The 24,913-nt window shown below is 45.3% G+C and overlaps 1 protein-coding gene and 1 non-coding gene across 4 annotated transcripts in view; one reads left to right on the top strand and one right to left on the bottom strand.

Annotated features, from left to right (window-relative positions):
* The window catches only part of SACM1L (SAC1 like phosphatidylinositide phosphatase), a 58,710-nt gene extending 36,090 nt beyond the window's left edge, over nucleotides 1–22,620 (bottom strand). For 2 of the 3 annotated variants that reach the window (XM_042929075.1, XM_042929076.1), the window contains exons 1-4: nucleotides 22,504–22,620; nucleotides 6,811–6,908; nucleotides 4,099–4,173; nucleotides 2,490–2,617 (exon numbers count right to left, since the gene is read on the bottom strand). In XM_042929075.1, coding sequence (XP_042785009.1) covers nucleotides 2,490–2,617; nucleotides 4,099–4,173; nucleotides 6,811–6,908; nucleotides 22,504–22,535 — 333 coding nt within the window. In that variant the 5' untranslated portion in view covers nucleotides 22,536–22,620. Of the gene's footprint in view, nucleotides 1–2,489; nucleotides 2,618–4,098; nucleotides 4,174–6,810; nucleotides 6,909–22,503 lie in introns of those variants that run through there. The other variant, XM_042929077.1, reaches the window with a different exon arrangement.
* A 322-nt stretch (nucleotides 22,621–22,942) lies between these two features.
* TRNAR-ACG lies at nucleotides 22,943–23,015 on the top strand. Its single transcript has one exon. It is a non-coding gene; the product is annotated as a tRNA-Arg (tRNA).
* Nucleotides 23,016–24,913: the final 1,898 nt, after the last annotated feature.

Genomic DNA, 24,913 nt, shown 5'->3' with positions numbered 1-24,913 from the left:
ATAACAAGGGAATAATAACCCGTCCTCATTCCTACGGAAACTTCACTGGGCTGGAAGGGAATTAAATTCTTTTTTTTTTTTTTTTTTAATTTTTTTTTTTTTTAACGTTTTTTTTATTTATTTTTGAGATAGAGAGAGAGACAGAGCATGAACGGGGGAGGAGCAGACAGAGAGGGAGACACAGAATCGGAAGCAGGCTCCAGGCTCTGAGCCATCAGCCCAGAGCCCGACGCGGGGCTCGAACTCACGGACCGCGAGATCGTGAGATCGTGACCTGAGCTGAAGTCAGACGCTCAACCGACTGAGCCACCCAGGCGCCCCTAAATTCTTTTTTTTAATGCAAAGATTTGAAAAAGAAATGTCCAGTAAAAATAACACTCATCTTTACTTTCTGATAATTATCTTAGGTGACTTTCCCAATGAATATCCAGATTGACGTTTATTTTTATCCTTGTTTTATAAAACAACTGATGTTTGGTAATGTTTGAGGACTATCAAACGATTAACATGTTAATGTGCATGTTACAAACCTACATACTACGAAATTTTTAATATGGGCTCATACCTTTTTTTATTTTTTAAGAACAAAAGTTCTAAGCCAATTATATGCAGTGAACAATGTGAAAATTAGTTGCACAGCCTGACAACCAAGTACAGCAACAAGAAAAAAACTGTTCAAGTCAATGTTATTGGGCTATTAAATAAATACAACCATTTCTATTGCCTTAAATACCATGCCTTACAGGAAACGAATATGTCAATATATATTAACATATTTAGTAAAAAAGAAATTTTAAGTTTATAGTATAGGAGCATATCCTACAGTCTGATTTAGTCAACAAGGCAGCAAGTGCTGGGGCTCATTTTTAGAAATGTCTACTACGGGAGAGTTACGTGTTACATGTTTTAGGATCCTACGTTTTCTTTTGGAAGCCAATATTTTTGTAATCTTGGGACTAAAAATACAAGTTAAAATTTTGAAAAAGTAAACACTGTAAATAAAATCACAGTTAGACAAACACTCAGTAAGTGTCAATCTCTAAACATAGCACTGACTTAAAAGTAATTTTCAAGAACCAGAACAGGGTGATGCCACTCATGTAATTTTTAAAAAAGACTTCAAGCAAAAATACTGTTTGAATATGAATACAGGCGATCTTGATTTTGCATGAGAGGGTGGGACTGTGAATGACCATGCGATCTTAAAGTTGATCACCTTAACCATCTTAATAATCAATGGGAAAAATTGTAATTGTGATGTGAGCTTTAAAAATTTTTTACTAAAACATTAAAAACTCTCTAAGTTATAAATGTACAGGGAAATGAAAAAGTATTGAAGCTAATATTTAGTACACTGTAATTTGTTTATTTTTAATTTTTTAAGTTCTACTTCCAGTAGAGTGGACACACAATGTGGCGGTAATTCCAGGGACACGACATGGTGAGTTAGTTACCCTGTAACTTAAAACATTAGAAACGCTGCAAATTAAAAACGTTTCCTTCTTGTAAAGCATCTATCAAGAGTAGCTTGAAGGGTGCTTACCTTCTTCGCATAAACCTATGACGCAGAGTCTCTCCTCTACCCCTGGCCAACTGTCCTACACCTTTCCAAGTCTGAGCCCGCTCCCCACGCCTCATCCCTGCGCTCCCAACGTCACGGGACACCCGGAGAACTCCTTCCGGGTGAAGTTGCTCGCCGGCATGGCTTCCTCTGGGTCATCCTCAACCTTTTCTTCACAACAGCTTCCCCGTGAACACGGAGAAGTTCACGTTCACTAAGACTTCTGGCCGAGCGCCGAGAGCCTCCTCAAGGGCCGGCGTTCCCAGGGTCAGCCACATCCTCTCCACCCCTCTTACGTTCACCCCGAAATTCACCTCTAGAGTTGCCGCTTTTTGTTTCTTTGCACTCCCATCTTTGCCGGACGAATCTGTTCGTTCGTATACCAAGGTAACTGAAATGTAGACCGTGCTGCTGGGGGGCTGTATTCCTACGCCACAGTAACTGCAATCCAGGCATACGGGAATCGCGCAAAGGGGGGCTGTTTGGGCATATACACACACACTTCTATTCACGTGTGTTAAGAGCAAAGAAAGCTTTCTCCGGACAAAGAGGGAATGAAATGGAGTGAGCGGAACTTCAAAGGCATCTCATATTTTATTTCTTGGCAGAAAGGATACGAAGTTAAATCTGGCTGTTGGATAGAGATTCGTTTTCTGTTTGTCCTTTTCTATACATATGAAAGGTCATAGTTTAAGAGCTTGAGTCAGTTAAAAAAAAAAAAAAAGACCAATAAAACATACAAAGGACTTTTAAAAAGTACATTTTATGGCTAGGTATAAAGGTATGTAGGGGAACCTCGCTCTCTGCGCTGCTTAAATAATTAGGCTTAACAGAAATCCATCAAAATCCTTTGTTCTGCCCTCCCCTCCCCTCCCCCCCCATGGTACTGCTTCCGGTTCTGCAATTAGTAAGTGACCCCAGTTCTTACCTGAATATCAGTTAAGTGCAACATTGTCTTCTTATAAGAAAGGACGTCAAAATCTGTTGCTTTCCAGATTACATGATTGAAAAATTCACCTATTTTTGTCTTTTTGGTAATGACAATTAGATAATTACCTGCAAAAAGCAGAGCCAAACACACAGAAATATGAAATAGGCAACTCTAAAGCCAAAAGTAGCCTAACTCCTTACTGTTTAAACTCTAAAGGCTGGCAGGGCGAGACCTCACTGTGCCATCCAGATAAAAAAGCCCGTACTTTTTTAAAAAGGGATCTTATGATTTGTGACTAGAAACAACAGCACATTATTCAAAGTTCCTACTGAAAGGTCAAACTGTTTCTCAAAAAAATAAAAGCAAAGGCAGTGATCTTAACAGATGGAGAGTAAAAGACTTCTTTCCCTCTCTCGCCATCCCCAAGGCATAGAGGCTTCTGTTAATGCATTTCCCGGTCCGGAGCTAAACATCATGGGTCATGAGATCTGACCACAGCAGGATAGATAACGTCCCGTCTATACCACCCTTATCTCCTTGAAGTCAGTATAAATGGCAGAGAAACGTACTGGGGCAATATAATCAGTCACTGCAACATCACAAAGGTGAACTGTCCAGAATTAAGAGGCCATCGCAGCACCGTGAACCCCGGCCGTGATCCTGGCCACCTCCTCCTCCCGCAAATAAAACAAACTAAGCTCTTACCGTGAAATTAATTTTGAAGCCCTGTTCAAGGCTCTACCCACAAGTGCCCTTCCTGAAGTCTTCCTTGTACAACTCTCTCCCAGAACCAGTCACGCTGTACTGCGGTAATTCCCTACTTACATGCATCTCTCACTAGACTGTAAACTGCAGGACAAAAGGGCCCAGCATCTTCTCTAACTCAACCTCTAGCACGCTGCCTGACAGTATAGGAGTTTTGTTTTTTTTTTTAAGTTCAATGAGACGACATTTAGATAAACAAAATCACTTTCCTTAGTAACTCAGAACCAAGTAATATTCTCCAACATGCACTATGTCATGTTCAACCTCGATATGGGACCGATGGTATAGAACACTCTGGTCCCTCAGCACATGAAAATGTTTATTTAAGTACTCTTAGAATTTACGATGAAAGGTCTAGTTGACTAAGGATTTCAACTCTAGTTGAAATAAAACCAAAAACAGGGGGGCCTGGGTGGCTCAGTCGGTTAAGCGGCCGACTTCGGCTCAGGTCAGGATCTCGCGGTCCGTGAGTTCGAGCCCCGCGTCGGGCTCTGGGCTGACGGCTCAGAGCCTGGAGCCTGTTTCGGATTCTGTGTCTCCCTCTCTCTGACCCTCCCCTGTTCATGCTCTGTCTCTCTCTGTCTCAAAAATAAATAAATGTTAAAAAAAAAAAAAAAAATTGAAATAAAACCAAAAACAAAACCGGTGGGTTGTTTTGTTTTGTTTAGCAGAACCTCAGGCTGATAGATGTAACCACCTGTCATTTGGAATATGTCACTTCTCGAAATCAATGACAAATACCTGACCTACATTATTGCCTAGAGCACAACAGGAGTGTGCCTTCGTCTTCTACCGTGTCAGTTTAATTACCTTCTTCGCCCGTCTTAGCTTATGTTCTTACCTGCCACCAGATGGATTGTGCCCAGGATACCAAATATTGGTCTTGTGACAGCTGAAGGAGGAATATCTTTCTTGACTTTAAAAGAAAAAAAAAGAAAAGAAAAGAAAAATCACATAGAAAAAGCTCACTGATAGAAAAGGAAATTTAATCTGATTTCAGAAGTTACTTCATAGTCAATACTGTGCTAAGGATTCCTAAGCACAATGATTTGTGCTAAGGAAGCAGGGGTCCTTCATCGGTGTTAGACCTCCATTTTGGCAAAATATGAAATCATATGTCCATGTGACATGTAAAGGCCTCTGCTGTCTAGAGTCAGGTGCCCAAAGTAACATGCTTCAGGATCCCCATCAGGTAAATCGTGGGATACTTCTACGGTCATTTTTCAACCAGATTTATTCAACTTCTTGCCAGAAAGTTAAGTCCCTGTCTATTTAAGAGAGTTAGAAAGTTAATGGGGGGGGGGGGGGGCATGAATTTAATCTCAACATGAAATTAATGGGAGGCACAGACCTGCCTGTCCGCCTCTACAAATGTGGACGAGACCCAAGGGACAAGGGGACAAGGAAGGAAACACAGGTGCGCAGGGAGGCACCACCATTAACCGTGACTTTACCAATAACGCCCTTATTAGTAAAAGAGCATCTTCGATGATAGGGTTCATTTCATGATTATTCAACTTTCAGCCTGGGTGTTTCACAAAACACACCTGTAGAAGTCTAGGGAACGATGCCCCCGAAGCGGGGAAGGCCGGGCCTCCCCATCAAGGGACTGACTTTGCCACATCCACCTCTCTTCCCTCTGCCAGACTCACACCTCAGGGGCGAACAAAGGAGGCGAGGCCTACAGGGAAACACAGCTGTTCCCAGCTTCCTTCAGGGCCGGCCATGGGGGGGCTGCCCAATGTTTCCTCCAGTCCTAGTTTAATTACCATCCTAGAACTAACTCATTCTGAAACACCGCTGCCAATCCGCGTCCTGTTATCCTGAACAAAGTAATTCTGAATAAGGTCTGAGATTCACCTCTGTTTCTCTGTGATTCAATTTACTCAGCAGTGCCACAATGACCAAACATGACACATGGGGCAGCGCACCCAAAAGCTTAGAGAAAATCCTGAATATACAGAGATCATCTGATAAACTTAAGGTACTACTGATTGATGGAGCTCTAGGTTACATTAACTGCAGTAGAAAAGCAATAAAACAGGTAATTCCCAAGAATACATGTTAGTTTTTCATGGAGGGAAAAAACAAACCAACCCCTCTTTTCATGGCAATGGTCTGGATTCCCAAAAGTTAAAAAAAGAAAACAAAACAACAGGAAACAAGTAGCAGAGCAAAGGTGAGTGAGTCAGCCCCTCATCACCACCGGCTTCAGGTCCAAGTATCTCCTCACATCTACTGATGACCGCTTGGTGTCCTTCCTACGTCCAAGCTCTTCATGACCTTCAGCTTTGACCCCTCAAACGGGTCTGTGGTCTCTACCCACAAAGAAATGTCACTGAAAGGTCAAAAATAATTGAAGGGAGACTGGCTGGCTCAGTCAGTTGTGTATCTGACTCTTGGTTTTAGCTCAGGTCATGATGCCAGGGTCATGGGATCGAGCCCCACATCGGGCTCCATGCTGACTGTGGAGCCTGCTTAAGATTTTCTCTCTCTCTCTCTCTCTCTCTCTCTCTCTCTCTCTCTCCCCCCCCCCCCCCTCTCTCCCCTGCTCACACTCTCTCAAGAAAGCAGCTACCAGCTAATAGATATAGGTAATGCCAAATTATCAAGCGAAAACAGACCTCTAATTCCATCTGGTCAAAGAAAAACTATGGATGGTACTTATCAAAATAACCAGGTAACCAAGGAAATAGAAATTTATGGCCATCTCCTTCTTAAACTTTACTATCCTCTGTATTTTCATATTTCACTTTCTCCACTCAAAGGATATATACTGTTTACTGAATGCTTACTCTTTGGTTACTCAAATATCATACTTAAAAAACATACAGAAGACTCTGTGTAGAGGTGAACATTTAAACAACTGAAATATGACATTCTAAATGTGATACCACCTGGTACATTAGTCACCGAAATTATTTCGCATGTAATCAGAAATCAGTGTTCCATACAATCGGGAAAAAAAATTGTTTTCAACACCCCAGAGAACCAAAACCAAAACCAAAACATAACTGGAGAGACAGACAAGATATAGACAGATACAGCTTAGGAACACTGCTTGCCTAAAACGTGAGTTTTAGTCAGTGACACATATCTAGGCATATATATATATATATATATGGCATATATATATAATTTTCCACTTACTGAATTATCCTCTTGGTCATGAATATTGTCAAAATCAAAAGCAGCTGTTAAATTTCCACACACTTAACGTTCAATCAACTTTCTTACACTCAAATACCCTAAATCTTACAGCTAGAAAGGAAGTAAGACACCAACAAAACCAATCCTGTTAGAGCACAGATGAGGGAACGGGGTCAAGAGATAATTATGTTTTTAAAGCCTTACAGATGGGAAAACTTTCAAGCCGATTCCTCCTTTTTCATGAAATGGAGGAAGCCTGAGATGAATGCATAAAAATCAAACGAGGTGGCAGGGGTTGCCGCAGCTCCGGGAGCCACACCCCTGCGGCGTTTACTTTAATGACCACACCGGCAACTTCGGTACAAAGTCCTGCCGGCCGCCTCGGCCCCTGGCTGTGAAATACCTGACAGGGTGACTTCTGTGGACACGCGATCGATGACAAGTACGTCATCTGCTCCGTCATCACAAGCTTCCACATAAAATTTTTCAGGTGTGATGTGCCTAAAAAGAAATGTAAAGCCATAAATACCTAAACCAGACAAAATGGAGACTTCTAAAAATAGGAATACTTTTTAAAAAGCTGCTTATTGTAAGAATTTCAGCAGTGCTTACATCCGACATCACACTGATTTCCCGGCTACCGAAGAACAGTTCTGCTGTCCTCACACATGAGGTGTAACTCTTTTCCCTTGTGTATTACGCTCAGGAGGTTCGCGGGGGGTGGGGGGGGGGGGGGGGGGGGGGGGTGGGGTGGCCCACTTGACTCCCACAAGAAAATCATAATAAATTCTAATTTATTATATCCAACACGGTGCAGAATGTAGCGCGGTAGTCAGGACCAGTCTACAGAACCGGACTGTGTGCTGTGTGACCTCAGGCAAGTTACTCATCCTCTGTTCTTCGGTTCCCTTATTCATAAAATAGGGATCCTATCAACAGCAAACAACGCTGGGGTGAGGATAAAATGAGCTTCTGTGAGAGGCACTTAGAATTACATCTGACACCTAGCAAGCAAGGCGTATTAGCTAAAAATACTAAGAAACACATTAAAAAATTTTTTTGAATGTTTACTTTTGACAGAGAGAGAGACACAGCATGAGTGGGGGAGGGGCAGAGAGAGAGGGGGACACAGAATCCGAAGCAGGCTCCGGGCTCCGAGCCGTCAGCACAGAGCCCGACATTGGGCTCTGTGCTCGAACCCGTGAACCGTGAGATCCCGACCTGAGCCAAAGCCGGATGCCTAACCGACTGAGCCACCCAGGCACCCCTTTTCCTTTCCTTTTAAACTCTACTTCCTCTATTCCACTTGCCCTGCCCATGAAAAATCTTATACAAATCCATTCAACCATCACTGACATCGTCTCTCATATACAGATGGTGTGTAAACTATGTGGGATTACAGAAATGCCTCAGTGGTTCAGTTGGTAAAGCACCTAACTCTTGATAGCAACTCAGGTCATGATCTCGCAGCTGTGGGTTTGCGCCCCACATTGGACTGTGATTCTCTCTCTCGCTCTCCCTGCATCTCCCCTGTTCGCATGCTCCCTCTCTCAAAATAAACAAACATTAAATGGGGTGCCTGGGTGGCTCAGTCGGTTAAGCATCCAATTTCGGCTCAGGTCATGATCTCGAGGTTTGTGAGTTCGAGCCTCGCATCAGGCTCTGTGCTGACAGCTCGGAGCCTGGAACCTGCTTCGGAGTCTGTGTCTCCCTCTCTCCCTGTCCCTCCCCTGCTCACGGCTCTGACTCTCTCTGACTTTCAATAATAAACATTAAAAAAAAATTTTTATATATAAAAAAAAAAAGCTATGTGGGATTACAGAAACTGTACTGACCATTACTGACTACAAGTTCTCAACCTTTAAGTAGCCAAACACAACTTACATCCTTTTATACTTCATCTATAACCAACTTTTTAATATTAGGCTAGTTTCCTCCATTGGACGGGGGGGGGGGGGGGGGAGTTGCTAAGGGAATGAAAATCAATTTCAATACAAATTAAGCAAAATGCAACAAAGAAGACAAATCTGCCTTAAAAACGGCAGTCTTCAACTCAAACGAAATACAGCAGTTCCTTCCTTGGCCTGATGCTGAAGAGCGTTCCAGTGGATGGACACATCACAGCTTCTTTACCCATTCACTTGCTGGTGGACATCTGAGCTGCTTCCAGTTTGGGATATTAACAAAGGTTCCATGAACATCCTGCTACAAGTCTAAGGCAGACGTATCCTCCCCTCCGTTTCTCCTGGGTGACCGCCTAGAGGTGGAATGTGGCTGGGTCTCAGGGGAGTTGTGGGTTTGACTCATACGGAGGGGGAAAGGAAGGCGGAGCCGGCACGAGGAAAACTTTCCAGGGTGAGGGAGGTGTCCGTTATCTTCAGACTGGGGATGGTTTTGTGGGTGTAAAAATAAGTCCAAATGGATCAAACTGTACTCCTGAAATATATGGAATTTACTCTATATGTCAGGAAACTTTGTACTTCCAATAAATCTATTTAAAAAAAAAAAAAAAAAAAAAAAGTGAGAGTCCTGAAACCAACCAACAGGACTATGACAAAGTTCCGGACAATCTACTCACAGGGTAGTCACCTAGTCTTAAATCATTGAAACTAAACCAAACAAAACCAACACACCGGTAGTTACCTGCAGATGTTTTGTGCAAGTGTAAGTCGCCCTCTAAGAGTAATTCAAGAACTTTACTGAAGACCTAACCATGTGGTAAGAATTACACAAGCATGAGTGAGTAGGATGTGGGTAACAGAGTAAAAATAACAAATAGGAAAAAAATTAATAAAAAAAAAAAAAAAACAGACCTCAAAAGCAAGACTTCTTTATAAAAGCTTTCAAAGAGGGGCGCCTGGGTGGCTCAGTTGGTTAAGCGTCCGACTTCGGCTCAGGTCACGATCTCACGGTTCGCGAGCTCGAAATCTGCATTGGGCTCTGCGCTGACAGCTCAGAGCCTGGAGCCTGCTTCAGATTCTCTGTCTCCTCCCTCTCTCTCTGTCCCTCCCCTGCTTGCTCTCTCTCTCTCTCTCTCTCTCAAAAATAAATAAACATTAGAAAAAGAAGAAAAAAAGCCTTCAAAGAAAGTTCTGTCTCCAAAGCAGATGCCTTTCTGCGGAGCCTCACTCTTAAGAGTCCCCAATCTCCACACTCTAAACCCTGTGATTGCCCGTGCAGCACGGGTGTTCTACCGCATTCTTTGAGGCTTAAACAGGCTTAGGACCTGAGAGAGCCCCGTGAAATACTTTCATACAATTGCTGGCGCTATCCTGAGACTTCCTGTCCCACCTCCAGTATCTGAGGAACAACAAAGAACCTCTCCTCTGTGGTCTTACTTTTAAAATAATGATTCCAGCACTGACAAGGAGCAGTCTGTTGCCAACGCTGCCTCCCCATCAAGTGAACTACCTGTGACTTGTTCTCGTCCCAGGAGTGGCAAAGCAACCCCCCAGAAGCACGGTCAGTCAACACACACATGGAGGCCTCGTCGGGATGGAAAATCAAAAACCAGCACTCACATAACTGACCATAAGCCTCTGATCGAAACACTACCTTCAACACTTTAGAAGAGCACTGTGTTAGGAGCATCGCACTGAAAAGGCCTCAAGATCTGCAGTCAAAAATACAGCGGTTCTGCCCCTGACCCTGCCCGCTACCAGCGACGTACTGCTGGCCAAGTTCCGAGTGTCTACCTCCTGCCAGCCCTTGTTCTGGGTACCAGTCCAGAGTCCCTGACTCACAGAGCCTACATTCTAATGGGAGACAATCAGTGCGCAAGGAAGTAATTCAGTGATTTGAGAGGGAACTGCTATAAAAAATAAATTAATAAATCTAGGGTGACTTGGCCAAGGTGGGGATGCGGGGCAGATGATCAATCCTCCTGAGGATTAAATGAAACGTAAAAACGCTCCTGGCGGCTGTGAACAAAGACAAGGGATCTCCGTCAACAGGACATCTCCGTCCGGGCCGGGCTGCTTTCAGGCCACGGGCTTGAGCAAGGGGCACGTGACAGGGCAAAAGGGCCCACAGAGACCAGCAGCGGAAGGCAGACGGGTGGTGCAAACAGGTTTATGAAGCCACCCACCTGGAAAGAGCCGTAGGCCCTCAGTAACCAATGGGCTACTTACAACCAGGCACAGTGCCTAAGGTCACGGAAAAAGGGAAAATTCCACACATCCCCGTACGACCCCAAGTCGCCCTGTAACTATGGCCCCTCACCACCGCCTCCTGGCAGACGGCCTCTCCTCTGCTGTCCTGCCCACGTGGGTCTCAGTAACTCCCATCGTCACCTTCACCTGGGGTGAATGCCGCCAGCCCCCTGCCCCCACCCATCGCTGCCCCGGGACATCAACCCTTCATCCAGCCTGGGGTTGCAAACGCTGACCGTCACTACCTCACAGAACAGCGAGAATTAAGCGGGCATTTGCGAAGTACTTTTGCAAAGAATAAAAGGGCTGACTCACAGAGACAACAACTTTTTACTATTAACAAAAACATCCTTTAAGAGAGAAGGGAGAAAAGTTGCAAACTTTCTTGACAGGATGGTGACACAGGCCCAGAAAAGGTATTCAATTCACACTTTAAAGACATAATACAACGGAAGGTACTGATATCTTTGCCACATGTACCCCATCTGAACAATTTAGCTTTGATAGGTAGATGCTGGAATCAAAGTACGTCCTACTAAATATATACCCCCAAATATGAAGACCACATAAAACAGACCTCTGATTTATCAAATATTCCAGAATACAGAATGAGAATGAAAATTATGAATGTCTTTCTTATTTGTAGGTATGAGTCTATAACAAGAAAAAAGCTCTTAGTACAAAAGACAACGTTGGCTTTAAGACAGCATGAAGTGCTGGTTACACCTTGCTACTTGACAATTTTTATAAGAATATGAAAAATATCACATATAACGCTTCCAGTCTAGACAGACACATCTGAAATGAGATCAACAAATTAAAATTTTAACTGAAGTACAGTGAAATGAATTTCCAAGAGTGAAAACCCTCCATTAAAAAAAGCCCAGATATTCTTTGAGAACACGGAGTCTAAGGGGTACCGACAGGTGGGTGCAGGCCGTGGGGCAGACACTAGCCATTCGAATGCAGGTCTGGAAGACAGACAGTGCTTGGAAATGGCCTGACTCACCAATCAGCAGAGTCCAATCACCTATGGGCCGAGAGCCTACAGCAGGCGCCTGCTCTCGCCGACTCTGGGACTGAATGCTTAGAACAGTTAACGGAAGATGCTCTCTGGCCTCCACTCATCAGCAGAGCTGAGGACCAGGGTGAGACAGCCAGATGAAACCAGGAGACATGGACAGGGTCCACCCACAGACTGGGAACATCATCCAACCCTCTTCCTCTGTCAGACTCCCAGAGAGCCGGTGGACCAGTTCGCATCACCCCTCTCCCTGAGCCCCCACAGGAGCTTTGACACCACCTCTAAATCAACTTGTCCCGAAAGCACAGACCGGCAGCTGCGACCTGTGGCTTCATCAAAGAGTTGAGTTCCTGTGCAATCCCTCTACAGCGAAGGCCACCAGTTGAAATGTCCTGACCCACAAGCAGACCCTCCAATCAATTTCCTTCTTCAACATGAAATGACAACCAAGGATCATCAGATACTAGGAAAAGCTTCCATCACATAAGACAGAGTCCAAAACAAACAGAAAAGGAACACTGGATAAACAAACTATGCCGGGAACAGACTGTAACTTCAAAACACGTTTATAAGCGAGAGCCTCAGAAAGAAGACATCGCATTCATGACAGAGGGACCAAAAAAAAGCACGTTCAGAAAGGGAGAACAGGGGCGCCTGGGTGGCTCAGTCAGTTAAGCATCTGACTCTTGATTTGGGCTCAGTTCATGAACGCACGGTTCATGAGTTGGAGCCCTGCGTCGGGTTCTGCACCGACAGTTTGGAGCTCTCTCTCCCTCTCTCTGCCCCTCCCCTGTTCGTGCTCTTTCTCTCAAAATAAATAAATAAACATTAAAAAAAAAAAAAAGAAAGAAAGAAAAGCCCAAATAAACTGTTATCCAAAAATAAAAAAAGCAAGAACATATTCTTGGACTGAGAGCAGAAATAATAATTTGAGTATTCAGCAGAAAGGCTGGAAGATAAAACTGAAGAACTCTCCATGAGAACAGAATAAAAAGATAAGAGCTATAAAACAGGAAAGCACAGGAAGGAAGAAGGGGGTGAGGGAGGAAGGGGAAGGGAGGGGGGGGGGGAGGGAAGGGGAAAGAGAGAAAGAGGAGCCTGATCCAGGATATCCAAATACATTCACAGCAAGAATTCCAAAAGACCACACAAGAAAAAGAAGCAAGAAAATATTTCAAAGAAAAAAAAAACAAAAAACCCCAAACGGAAACACACACACACACACACACACACACACACACACACACACAAAGGCACAGTAAGCATCAAACTTCTAAACACCATAGAGACAATCCAAAAGTTACCAGGAAAAAAAAAAAAATTAAGAGAAAGAAGCATGGAAATATTCAACAGCCACAATACTGGATTATCCAGCAACAGCACACTCACTGGACTATTCAACAGCAGGTCTTTAAAATTCTACAGGATATGGGCTCTGTGCTGACGGCTCAGAGCCTGGAGCCTGCTTCAGATTCTGTCCTCTCTCTCTGCCCCTCCCCTGCTCACACTTTGTCTCTCTCTCATAAACAAATAAACATTAAAAAAAAATTAAAAAAAAAAAGGGGCGCCTGGGTGGCTCAGTCGGTTAAACGTCCGACTTCGGCTCAGGTCACGATCTCACGGTTCGTGGGTTCGAGCCCCGCGTCGGGCTCTGTGCTGACGGCTCGGAGCCTGGAGCCTGCTTTGGATTCCGTGCCTTCCTCTCTCCGCCCCTCCCCTGCTCACAACTTTGTCTCTCTCTCATAAATAAATAAACATTAAAAAAATAAAATAAAATTCTACAGGGTAATAATTTCTGACTGAGAATTCTATAGTCACCCACACTGTCGAATAAGCATGAGGATAGAAGGAAAACATTCTGATGTGCAACATCTCAAAAGATTCCTTTCATTCACTCTTAGAAAGAAGGGAAAGTTTGTTTCACCAAAATGGAATGAGTTAGACTGAGAATCCAAAACAGGAAAGAAGCAGAAGAAGTTCTCTGAACAAAGGTATTGTCCAGAACAACAGCTATGCAACAGGCCTAAAGAAAAACTAGTCCACAGATTACAGCACAGGGTACTGGGCTCCCAGAGGTAAATCTCAGGGAAGAAACTGAGTTCATAGTTACCCAGCGTGTTTGAGAGGAATCTTATTGCTGTCACAGGGAGTGAAGATTAATTAGCAACAGGCACGTTAAAAAAAAAAAAAAAAGTCATGTGGGACGCCTGGGTGGCTCCATCGGTTAAGTGTCTGACTCTTGACTGGCTCAGGTCATGATCTTGGGGTTTGGAGATCAAGCCCCACACCAGGCTCCCCACTGGACATGGAACCTGCCTGAGGTTCTCTCTTGCCCTCTGCCTCTCCCCATCCCCAAAATAAAATCTTGAAAAACAAAATGCGGAGTAAAATACCAAAAGAGAGAGATGAAAACGTTGAAAGTCGAGGTCTCTGGGACAGTGGGAATTAGAAGTCCAGAAGGGTGCTCTCTTTTTTATTATAAGCTCTGTGTACTGTTTACTTTTGAGCCATAGACAGGTATTATATTAAAATAAAAATTTAAGTTTAAAAATGTGTTAAAACAGCAAAAACAAAAATAAGAGTTATGTGGATCAAGACAGAGAGTTCTGGCCCAATGGTGCTCGGACCGTTGCTGGATCTTGCCTCTCAGAGGATGCTGCCAGAATCCAAGCCGCCGGTGCTGCCACCAGCCTGCTCGGACAACGTTCTCGAGAACGGCTTACGAACTGCAGCGATGTAGGTATGAACAGTGACCGCCAGCTGGTGGGCATTTCCAAGAGTAAGGATGCGTGGGGACTCAGAACCCCACCGAGGATCCCAGCGGGTGTCGTCTCAACTCAGAGACGTCTACACGTTCCTCTGCTGTCTTCCTCTTCTTTGCCTCTTCCCGCCCTTCTCTCACTGGCCTTGACACTGACCTGAAGTATCTGAGCTTTACCCAGTAAATTGTATTTGGTAAGTTTTATGCTCCAGGGGTTTCATTTCAAAAGCGAGTGAAATTAACTGCGGCTCTCCAGCACTAACCACCAGAAACACTGGAGTAAAGCATCCGGTGGGCAATTTCTGCTGACGTGCGCGGTTTCATTATCATTTTTCCTTTCAGAATTCCACCAAACAGACCACCAAGTCTCTGCAGACAAGGACTCTGCTTGTCCGTTCCCCGTGGTATTTCGCACAAGAAGACAGCAGAAGCTCCCTCGGTATTCTTAGAGAATATAACGTAATTAGTCAGCAAATACCTACATCAGGTTGGGGTTTTTTCTATGGTGCTTAACTCAAGTTTTCTTTGGCTCGGGGGGGGGGGGGGGGAGTAAAAAGGATTTGAAAAACTGTTTTCCTTTCTCCTAGCTAAGGAAAGATCTTGACAGGTCAAACGTTAAGTGGATTGGAGGGCACAGTATCACTAACGGGAGGACAAGGGGGAGCAAAAGCGGTGGCTCTCGGATCAGAAAGTCCACAAAGAGTCGCCGCTGACCATCTCGCCCGGAGCTTTTCCAAATTAACCAGTCGACAGGCTACACTGAGTTCTCAACCTAATAAATATATGGACGCCGAGACAGAAGACTCCATGATAACCGAAAATCTGGGAGACGGTCCTCTCTCTACAGCCAAAAGAATGGCCCTCAATTGCTGTGAAGTCTCTCATTTCATTAAACTCTCTCACGTCACTTTTTCTACGAACTAGATTTTGCAAGTCGAGGCAAGAAGACTCCATCCAAGAAGGTTATCTGGTCATTAACTATGCGGATGGTATGAAATGTCTGAAGTTCGCAGTAATACCATACGCTCAAAATTGCTCTGGTCCAATATACGCTGTCTGGTGAGGTGGTCCGAATCCCACAGGCATGAACCAAAAACTCTAACTGAACAAGACAACTACCTCGGTTCTTTCCACCCTGAGTTCTGCTCTCTAGTAAGATGATACGTATTCTGGAAGATACATCGAAAAAGCAGAATACTTTATAAATAATAATTACTTCCTCTTTTGACGACTTTCATTTGGCTGACTGTTTTGCTTTCATAGATTGCTGCCCACATATGAGATAAAAAAGAAAATTCAGAGGACTACAAGCTGAACTCAACGAAGGCAATTCTATTATACTTAACAGAAATGCATTTAATCTTATAGCCAACTGGGATTCACGAGCTCTTAAGAGTGCTTTTTAAAAACTACCCTTGCCAAATTTTAAAAGCAACAGATTTAATTATAACATAAACACAAAATATTTTTTTTTCAGAGTTGGCAATATGATTTTCTCGTGTCTGAAAACATCCCCCTTTCCCCCCGTAACGGTGACATTTCCAGGCAACGACTAACCTTTTCAGAATCCTGTCACAACCAGAGGGCAAAATTAGCCCACTTCCAAAATATTACCATTTGCTGACCTCACACCCATTAGAATAGCTAGTACGAGAAACAAAACAAGTGTTGGTGAGGATGTAGAGAAACTGGAACAGTGTGTGCTGCTGGTGGGAACATGAAGCGGTGTGGCCACTGTGGGAAAACAGCACGGCGATCTCTCGGAAAGATTCAAAAGAGAAGTATCTTATGACCCGGCAATTCCACTGCTGGGTATGCAGTCAAAGGGACTGAAAGCAAGGTCTCGCAGAGATATTTACACACCCATGCTCCCAGGAGTAGTACTCGTAACAGCCAAAAAGGTGGAAGCAACCCCAGCGTCCATCCACGGATGAGTGGGAAGCAAAACGTAGCAGATACATAAAATGGAGTATTGTTGAGCCTCAGAAAGGAAATCCTGACACATACTATAACATGGAGGAACGCTGAGTACGTTACGCCAAGTGGAAATAAGCCAGTCACAAAGGCACAAACACTGGACGATTCCACCGTACTTACAGGGGCCAAACTCACACACATACAAAGTAGAACGGTGGCTGCCAGAGCCCAGGGGAGGAGGAATGGAGAGCTGTTTAATGAGTGCAGAGTTTTAGCTTTGCAAGATGAAGAGTTCTGGAGATGGGTGGCTGGAATGGTTGAACGATGTGAATGCCACTGACCCGTGTATACCTACAAACGCTTAAGACGATAAATCCTACGTATATTTTAGCACAATTTAAAATAACGTTTCTACTTGCGCAGAAGCACGTCAACTGTCATGTCACAAAACTGTAGCAAAAAAACATATTCTCAACAATCTTATATAAAGAAATCAAAATCCTCATAATCAAAATTACCCCATCTCTCGTTCCAAGCATACAGGAGTAACATTTTACTAGATCTGGCTGGCAAGAAGTAAGAACTCAGACAGTAAAGAGGGTCGGTCCTCTGAGCCCACTACACATACACCCAGAAGGTGTTCCCACCACCCCTCATCCATCTGCCCTTTGGGCCCCGGGGTTTCCTCCTCACTGAGCCCCTGCTCAGGACCTCTCTTAGAACCCAGGTTCATCCCAGACAACCCAGGAGCCCAACACGATCCCAAAGAGTTGATATTTCCAGGAAGCTAATTCATTTTAGTTCCATCTTCTTCCTCAGAACCTTGAGGTCCCTCCTATTTTCTGCACATCCGAAAACCCATTATCTCCCCAAACTGGACTCCTTCACAGGCCCAGGTCTAACTGCCGCCTAATCTGAAGCTCTAATCTACTGCAAAGCTCTGATCTACAGCAAAATCTTCCAGGGCCCCAAGCCTCCCAAAGAATGCTGTTCTACTCACCAACCGGTGTGCTTCAGTTCTCACTCTGCTTCACACGGCCCCCAAATACCCTGTAGTGTGCGTAAGAACCACTGGGACAGCTAGTTAAACACGCAGATTCCCAGACCCCACATTCAGAGAGTTTGCACTCAGTAGGCTGGATGTGAGGCTCTGGAACACGCAGTTAAAACAAGCAGCAAGTGATGTGACGCAGCCTAGCACTAACTTAGACACTCTAGCCTGAACCCCAACCCAACTAACACCTTGGATGCAAACTCCGCTTACCCGTGCCCAAATTTATAACCTTCCCTTCCCTCCATCCCTCCTTACAAAAAGATGTGTGAATATGCTGATGGTTCCTTGTATTGCGCAGACTGCCTGTGTCTTCCTCGCCGTGCAGCTTAGTTCGTATCTGTTCAGGGTTGCATCACATCTGCCCCACTGACCTCACAACCGTGGCCAACTTTTCAGAAGAAAGGGGACCTGCTAACCAAGGCAACAGTGTTTCTCCAGAGGCAAGCTGCAGCCGAATTCACTTTCTAAAGGATTTCCTGTCTTACACCTGTTTCAGTTGACCTCTTAAAGGGCGGGGGGGCAGGGAGTGCCTTAAATGTTTCCAAGAGTGGATTTCTGTTGTAATCATGTCATAATTTCACTTTTTTCATTGTTTAACATTACTCATGTTCACACCAGTAACTTGAAAAGAAAAAGGAGTCACAAGGTAGATTATTTAGAATGGCCTGGATGTGTAAAAAGAATTTTAGGGGTGCCTGGGTGGCTCAGTCGGTTAAGGGTCCTAATTTGGCTCAGGTCAAGGGTACCCGAATTTGGCTCAGGTCATGATCTCACAGTTCAAGAGTTCAAGCCCCACATCCGGCTCTCTGCTGTCAGCACGGAGCCTGCTTCAGATCCTCTGCCCCCTTCTCTCTCTGCTCCTCCCTGGCTTGCGTGCACGCGCGCTCTCTCTCTCTCTCTCAAAAATAACATTAAAAGGGGCACCTGGGTAATCAGCCGGTTGGGTGTCCAACTTCGGCTCAGGTCATGATCTCACAGTTTGTGGGTTTGAGCCCCGCGTTGGGCTCTATGCTGACACTTCAGAACTTGGAGCCTGCTTTGAATTCTGTACCTCCCTCTCTCTCTTTGTCCCTTCCCCGCTTGCACTCTCTCTCTCTCTCAAAAATAAACATTAAAAAAATTTGTTTTAAATAATAACATTTAAAAAAAGAATTTTAAATTCTGAATATATCAACATTCTGTTTTCTATATTAAAAATCCAAATGGACACGTCAGCTGTTTTCAAACCTAAGTGACTCGCTTCTATACCAGGCACATCCAAGGACTAAAGTGAAAGCAATCTGATAAGAAAAAAAGGTAATTTGAATAATGCAGTGTAATGGAAAGATCTCTGGACTCTGGGCCTGCTGTGTTCCAAGGCCAGTTCTGCCGTGGCATGGCTCGCCAAGGGCAACGATCTCCATCTCCAACGATGACAGAGGATATACATCAACCTATGACTTCAGAGGCACTGGAAAGACAATCATATACATGGAATGACCTCAGCTGCTGCTACTTCAACAGAATACATCCCAAATTACCCCAGGCTGGGTTCTTTTTGAATGCTGGTGATATCTCCCTCTTACATCGTACGTCTACTCTTACATCTACACTCTACACTGCCAAGTTCATGTACTCAGGTGATTCAAGGAGGGTCTCTCTGCACAAGGCTTTATGCTTGGTACCGAGGACTAGCCAAGAATCAACGTTAAGGCATTTCTAATATGTTCTACCTATCTGCAACAAAGAATATGCACTATAGGGATTTCATCATTTCCAGGTGGCAGTGAGAGGTTCAAACAGCGCGACAGACTTATTCAGCCCTCCCGTCCGTGAGATAATAATCTACCGCTTGTCAATCCTAACAGGTAGAAGGTGCAAACCAGATGCACATTTGGCGTCCGGTCTCCATGACAGCAGACTGTCATGGGAGCTCCGTGAAGGGAAAGACGCGGGGAAAGCCTTCTTAGAGAAAGTGAGTCTCTGTTAATTACATTTACACTCTTTCAGTCTTTATGATAATCCTGTGAGGTAGTTCTGTGCTCATTTTACAGATGAAAAACTGATCCAGAGATTAAGTAACGTGGCCATAACATAAAGCATGTGAACAAGGTCACCATCTGATTCTCCGTCTCTTCTGACTAACACAGTCTGCCGTCTCTCAGCTCTACCATGGGCCCATGGATGTGATCAGCATGGAAAGAGGGGAGAGAGGGAGAAGGCATTTGGGTAGAAGGATCAAAATAAATAAGCCCAACCCTGAGGCTAAACGAGGGTGGCCAAGTGTGGTGGAAGGGGGAAAAATGCATTGGGCAATTAGGGGACATAAGGTTAAGGGACAGCTTGGGAAGAGACCAGACCCAGATGACTAGGAAATGTGGGCTCAGCCCTATAGGCAAGATGGAACTGGGGACTGTAAGCAGGGGAGCAGAGGATAAAACCAGGGCGAGGTGAACGCCATAGCAGGACAGAGACAGACTGCAAATGGGTGAGATACTTGCAGAACAAATTATTCTTTAAAATCCCCAGCACTTCGATACTGTAACAGACTGAGCACTAGCACTAGCTTTGTAATAAATAATCAAACCACCTCTTGTATGGATCTTTCTTGAAACATCTATAGGTATGCTTTTAAAAATGGCTATTATGTCTGGGATGCCTGGGTGGCTCAGTCGGTTAAGCCTGCGACTTCGGCTCAGGCCATGATCTCACTGTTCATGGGTTCAAGCCCTGCGTCCGGCTCTGTGCTGACGGCTCGGAGCCTGGAGCCTGCCTTGGATTCTGTGCCTCCCTCTTTCTGTCCCCTCCCCTGCTTGTGTTCTCTCACTCTCTCAAAAATAAATAAACATTAGGGGCGCCTGGGTGGCTCTGTCGGTTAAGCGTCCGACTTCAGCTCAGGTCACGATCTCGCGGTCCGTGAGTTCGAGCCCCGCGTCGGGCTCTGTGCTGACAGCTCAGAGCCTGGAGCCTGCTTCAGATTCTGTGTCTCCCTCTCTCTCTGCCCCTCCCCCGTTCATGCTCTGTCTCTCTCTGTCTTGAAAATAAACGAACATGAAAAAAAAATTTTTTTTAATAAATAAACATTAAAAAAATTAAAATAGTTTTTAAATAAAAATGGCTATTATGTTCTACTAATTCTTACATGGGTCAGAAACTACTGCCACTCCCAAATGCATCTAAAAAAACCATCCCTTAGGTCAGAGGCCACATTTAAAAACCCTGAACAGCATGCCTTGGAGCAGAAAGGGCCAAAAAGAAGGATTAAGACCAAAGACTCCAACTCACGAACTTCTTGGTAAGAAATGCAAAAATCACACACACAAAAAATGGTGGCTTCACATTGACACAAGCGCTCAAAACTTTTGTTGGGGGGGAGGGAGGTATAACGTTGAGGTCCAACAAATCAAGGAGTGACTTTCACATAACCCCAGATTTACTTTTTCACTCAAATTCACAGTTTCCACTTCTATAAAAATCAATACAAAAGCATCATCCCCACCACTTCAGGGCCAAATTTCCTTTCTCTTTTATGGATATAGAGCCTTTTTTTTTTTTTTTTTTTTTTTTTTTTTTTTTTAAGAGATCGTACTGGTGACTTTAGTGCCTCCTTGACAACACATAGGCAATCATCAGAGTTCTCCAGTTCTCCATCCCATTCAATCTTTGCCACAAACTCAACTGCATTCCCTGACCTAACCCTGAGCTGCAACAAGCCAAGGCTCCCTATTGCTTGACCGCATTTGAGACCTGCCGTAGGATCGTATTAAACCCTTTGGTGACTTTCAGATAGTCAACAATAGCCCAGTTAGCCAGCCGAGAACACGTGACACCCGCCCAGCCAGTACCGGAGTCAAAGACATTTCAGACATTTCGCTGGATTCATTCACCAACAAGGTGATCACCTTGCAAAGGGGGAACTGGGAGAGAATAAGGAAACCTGACAAGGAGAATGTGGAGGGAAGTGTGCAGCTGAGGTTTCCAAAGAGAATTACAGTACACAAAAGGGGCAAAGGGAGCGGGCTGAGGAGAAAGGAATCACCTTTTCTGCAAAATACCTCATGTCGAGTAGATGACCTCACTCCCACTTTTGCATCCCTAACTTTAAATTGAACCTTCCAGAAAGTTATGTGAGTTTGAGGTTCCAGGGAGCAGAGGAAGTGCCCAAACCACATTTGGATGTCCTCCTATCCCTCCAAAGGAAATGTGATACCTCTGCCTAAGTCCCAAGGTATTTTAACTCATTTAGGGATAGGTAAGCTTCCCCCAAATGGCATTAGCTTCTGAGGCCAAGGACATTCTCACACTAGGGCAAGTGGACTTTCATTCTAGAGGGAAAGCATGAAGCACAAAGTAGAAGAAAAGTTATTCAGACGCAAAAGAACCAAAGAGCTCACGGTAATGCTAAGGGAAATGTGTGTTTTTTATTTATCCAGGGCAAGCCAAAAGAACCTACAAACACTCAATTTACAACCTTAACAACCAGAGCCTATTTCTCAAAGCCTCAAGAACTTGGCTTTACGGAAAAGTCCACCTGCACTGCCAAAATTCTCGAGAACAGCCTTTGGCTGTCAACACGAACTTAACCTGCTTCGTGCTTGAGTTGCACAATAGCTGAAACCAGGTAAACCCTTTAGGATCTCAAGAGTATTTGACGGTTCTTTTTTCCTGCGTCCTGAAGGCTGGTCAGGCGGGCTTTGATGCCCAGTTAAAGGTTTGTCCATTTGCGTGTGGACTCTAACGTGCGGTCATGGGTCCATTAAACAAGAAAAAAACAACAACAACACAAAAAACTTCTCTCTTCCTCTACTAAGCGATAAAGATAAATTTAGCCGCCACCTCTCCAACACACAAAGTGGGTGGGGTGCAGCACGGCCCGAGGTTGTCGCATCACAACGCCGACCCGGGCTCGCTGGAAGCCGGTCTGCAGCTTCGCCCTCCCGCCGTGGGCGCTGAGGCCGAGCGGGGCGAAGAAAGGCCGGCGAGACTGTCATCCTCGGGCTCCCGGGCCTGTGGCGACTCCAGCGGGGCCTTCGGGCGGCCGCAAGCTACAAGCTCCAGGACGGGCCGCGCCGGGCAGGGAAGGCGAGGGGTGCCAGGGGCTCCCACACCCGGCCCGCAGCCCCGGGACTCCGGAGCCCTGCCCGAGGCGGCGGCCCGCACCTGCCGCCCCGCCCGCCACCCCTCAGGCCCCTTCGGTCCGCGGGACTCACAGCTTCAGCCGCTCGTAGGTCGTCGCCGCCATCGTGCACCACTAGCTCCTTCTTCCTCTTTCCGCCCGCTCCGCCCCGCGCCGCCGCCTCTTCCACGGCGCTACCGTTCACCCAGCTCCGCGGCCGCAGCGCCCGGCTCGCCCCACCCCTTTCCCCGCCCCATTCGACCCGAGCGGACGGGAGGCGGCCGCGGACAAACTTGTGCGCACGCCCGCGCCCGCTAGAGAAGCTGTACTGCGCGCGGATTGGAGCGCGCCGGGGAGCGCCGTGACGTTGCGGCTGTGGATTGGCGGAGGGCGCTTGCTGGGGAAAGGAGGAGCGGTGAGAGCCGTGGGCGGGCGCCGCGTCCCCGGGGGCGGAAATGCTGCGCCAGTGCTGGGGAACCTGTGGAAGCTGCGCGAAGGGTGATCTACATCACAGGGAGGGTTGGGCTGCTACAGGGCCAGTGGCGCAATGGATAACGCGTCTGACTACGGATCAGAAGATTCTAGGTTCGACTCCTGGCTGGCTCGAGGTGCACTTTTTGCCCCTTCTGGGCTTGATCAAGTTACGGGGTGTCCCTAGAAAGGTCCCTGGCTAGAGTGTGAGGGTAAATATCTTGACTTTTACCGCCACTTTGCCCGAAACGTCATCTTTTCAGCTGTGTTGGGAACCAGGGGTCGAGGTGGTTCGTAAAGTGCACGGTTTCCCATTGATGATGCAGGAGCCCCTGGAAAAGGGGTACATAAAGGAAGATACACCTGGGAAGGTGGCAGCTTGGAGTGGGGGGCGCGCTGTGGCCGGAGGTTAGCCACCTGATGACACCAAAGCGCATTCGAGGCACGGTTCTGGCCTCTCTCCCCGGGGTGGAGAGCCCCAAAGTGACGTGGGAAACGCGCCCGCTTGGGCTCCGGCGCTCACACGCCGCGGGGACGGGACGCTTGTAGTGCGGTTGCGCGCGGGCCGCAGCGCGCTGCCCACGCAGCGGTCCCCGTGCACAGGCCACCTGCCATCAGATTCCCCCGGGAAGCCCCGAGGCAGGCGTGTTTTTACAGTGAGATGACCCCAGGTGACCTAGCAGAGTGCATTATTATGCCTGCCTCGAAGACCTGAGGTCTGGAAATCTCTGTGGAGGAAAGCGGACCCGAACCAGTGGACTGGCCAAGGCATAGGACATCGATCAATGAAAGCTCTCCAATATCACTTTTTTTCCCCCTTTTGAAGAAGTTACAGAAAAGTTGTGAAATACAGAAAACTATTTTGTGATAAAAAATAATTCCCATCCCAAGATCATTACTGTTAATATGATTTTTTCCTTTTAGATGTTTTTTTTTTCCATGCTTTTTAATATGGATATACCTACCCATGTATTTTTCCAAATTTGAGCGTGTACTAGGTATGTCTTTGTGTTCCCGTTTGGGCCCCTTAGCTTTCTGAGGTTTAAGGTCATTAAATACACTTGGAAGCTATCCCATCCAAGAACTAGATAATTTTAAGCATTACCCTCTGGTTGGGAATTTGGGTTATCACCTTAACGCTTTTTAGAGATAATGCTGTGTTATTTCTCATATGTCTTCTAAGTTTCTGGATGTGGATGATACTTGGAACGTATTTTCAAATTGCCTCCAAAAAAATTAAACCAACACACTTCCATTAACAGCAAGTTTTCTTGCTTGCTAACCAACACTAAATATTACAGATTTCACTATGATTTCTTTGCAATCTTTGTAAGAAAAAAACAGAACTTCCTTTTACATGTATTACTTGATATATCTATTTCTCTTGATGTATGCATTCAGTTTTTTTAGACTTTTTAATATATGAAGGATATTCTTTCCCTCTCAAACACATTGCAAACTTCCAGTTTATCATTTACCTTTTCCTTATACTGTTTTTGAACCTAAAGTACTGTAAATCCACTACTGTATATTCGAATTTACCAATATTTTACTTTATGGTTTTTTTATTATATATGTGGTCTTTGCAACTTTTTATGTTTGTATTGTTTTTTCCATTTAATCCATTTGTAATTTATTTTTTGCTCTTCCCAATGGAAAGATCAACTAAGTCCTAGAGCCTCTCACCCTTATTAGCAACTAAGAGCTCTAAACTCTTGGACTAATTCGATCAATCCTACAACAAGCCTATAAGGCAAGTTCCGTCGTGATCCCCATTTTTTAACGTGTGCGGGAACAAACTTTGCTTAAGGTCATTGAGCAATTAAGTGGTAGAGCCTGAGTTAGAACTTGAGTCTGGGCTCTTGACCCCAAAGCCATCCTGGCCTTGAGCTTACTATGCACCAGAGGGCTACCACGTGCGTGGACTCAGGGTCATTCCCTATCTGGGCATGAAATGGCGATCACGTATGCACCCCAGCCTTTCTCCCTTGCTAGTTAGCATCAGATCTCGTCTCTAATCCTGATGATGCTTC

This window comes from Panthera leo, chromosome A2 (genome assembly GCF_018350215.1).
Source record: "Panthera leo isolate Ple1 chromosome A2, P.leo_Ple1_pat1.1, whole genome shotgun sequence".
NCBI lineage: Eukaryota > Metazoa > Chordata > Mammalia > Carnivora > Felidae > Panthera > Panthera leo.
This window is presented reverse-complemented; position numbering and strand designations above follow the sequence as displayed.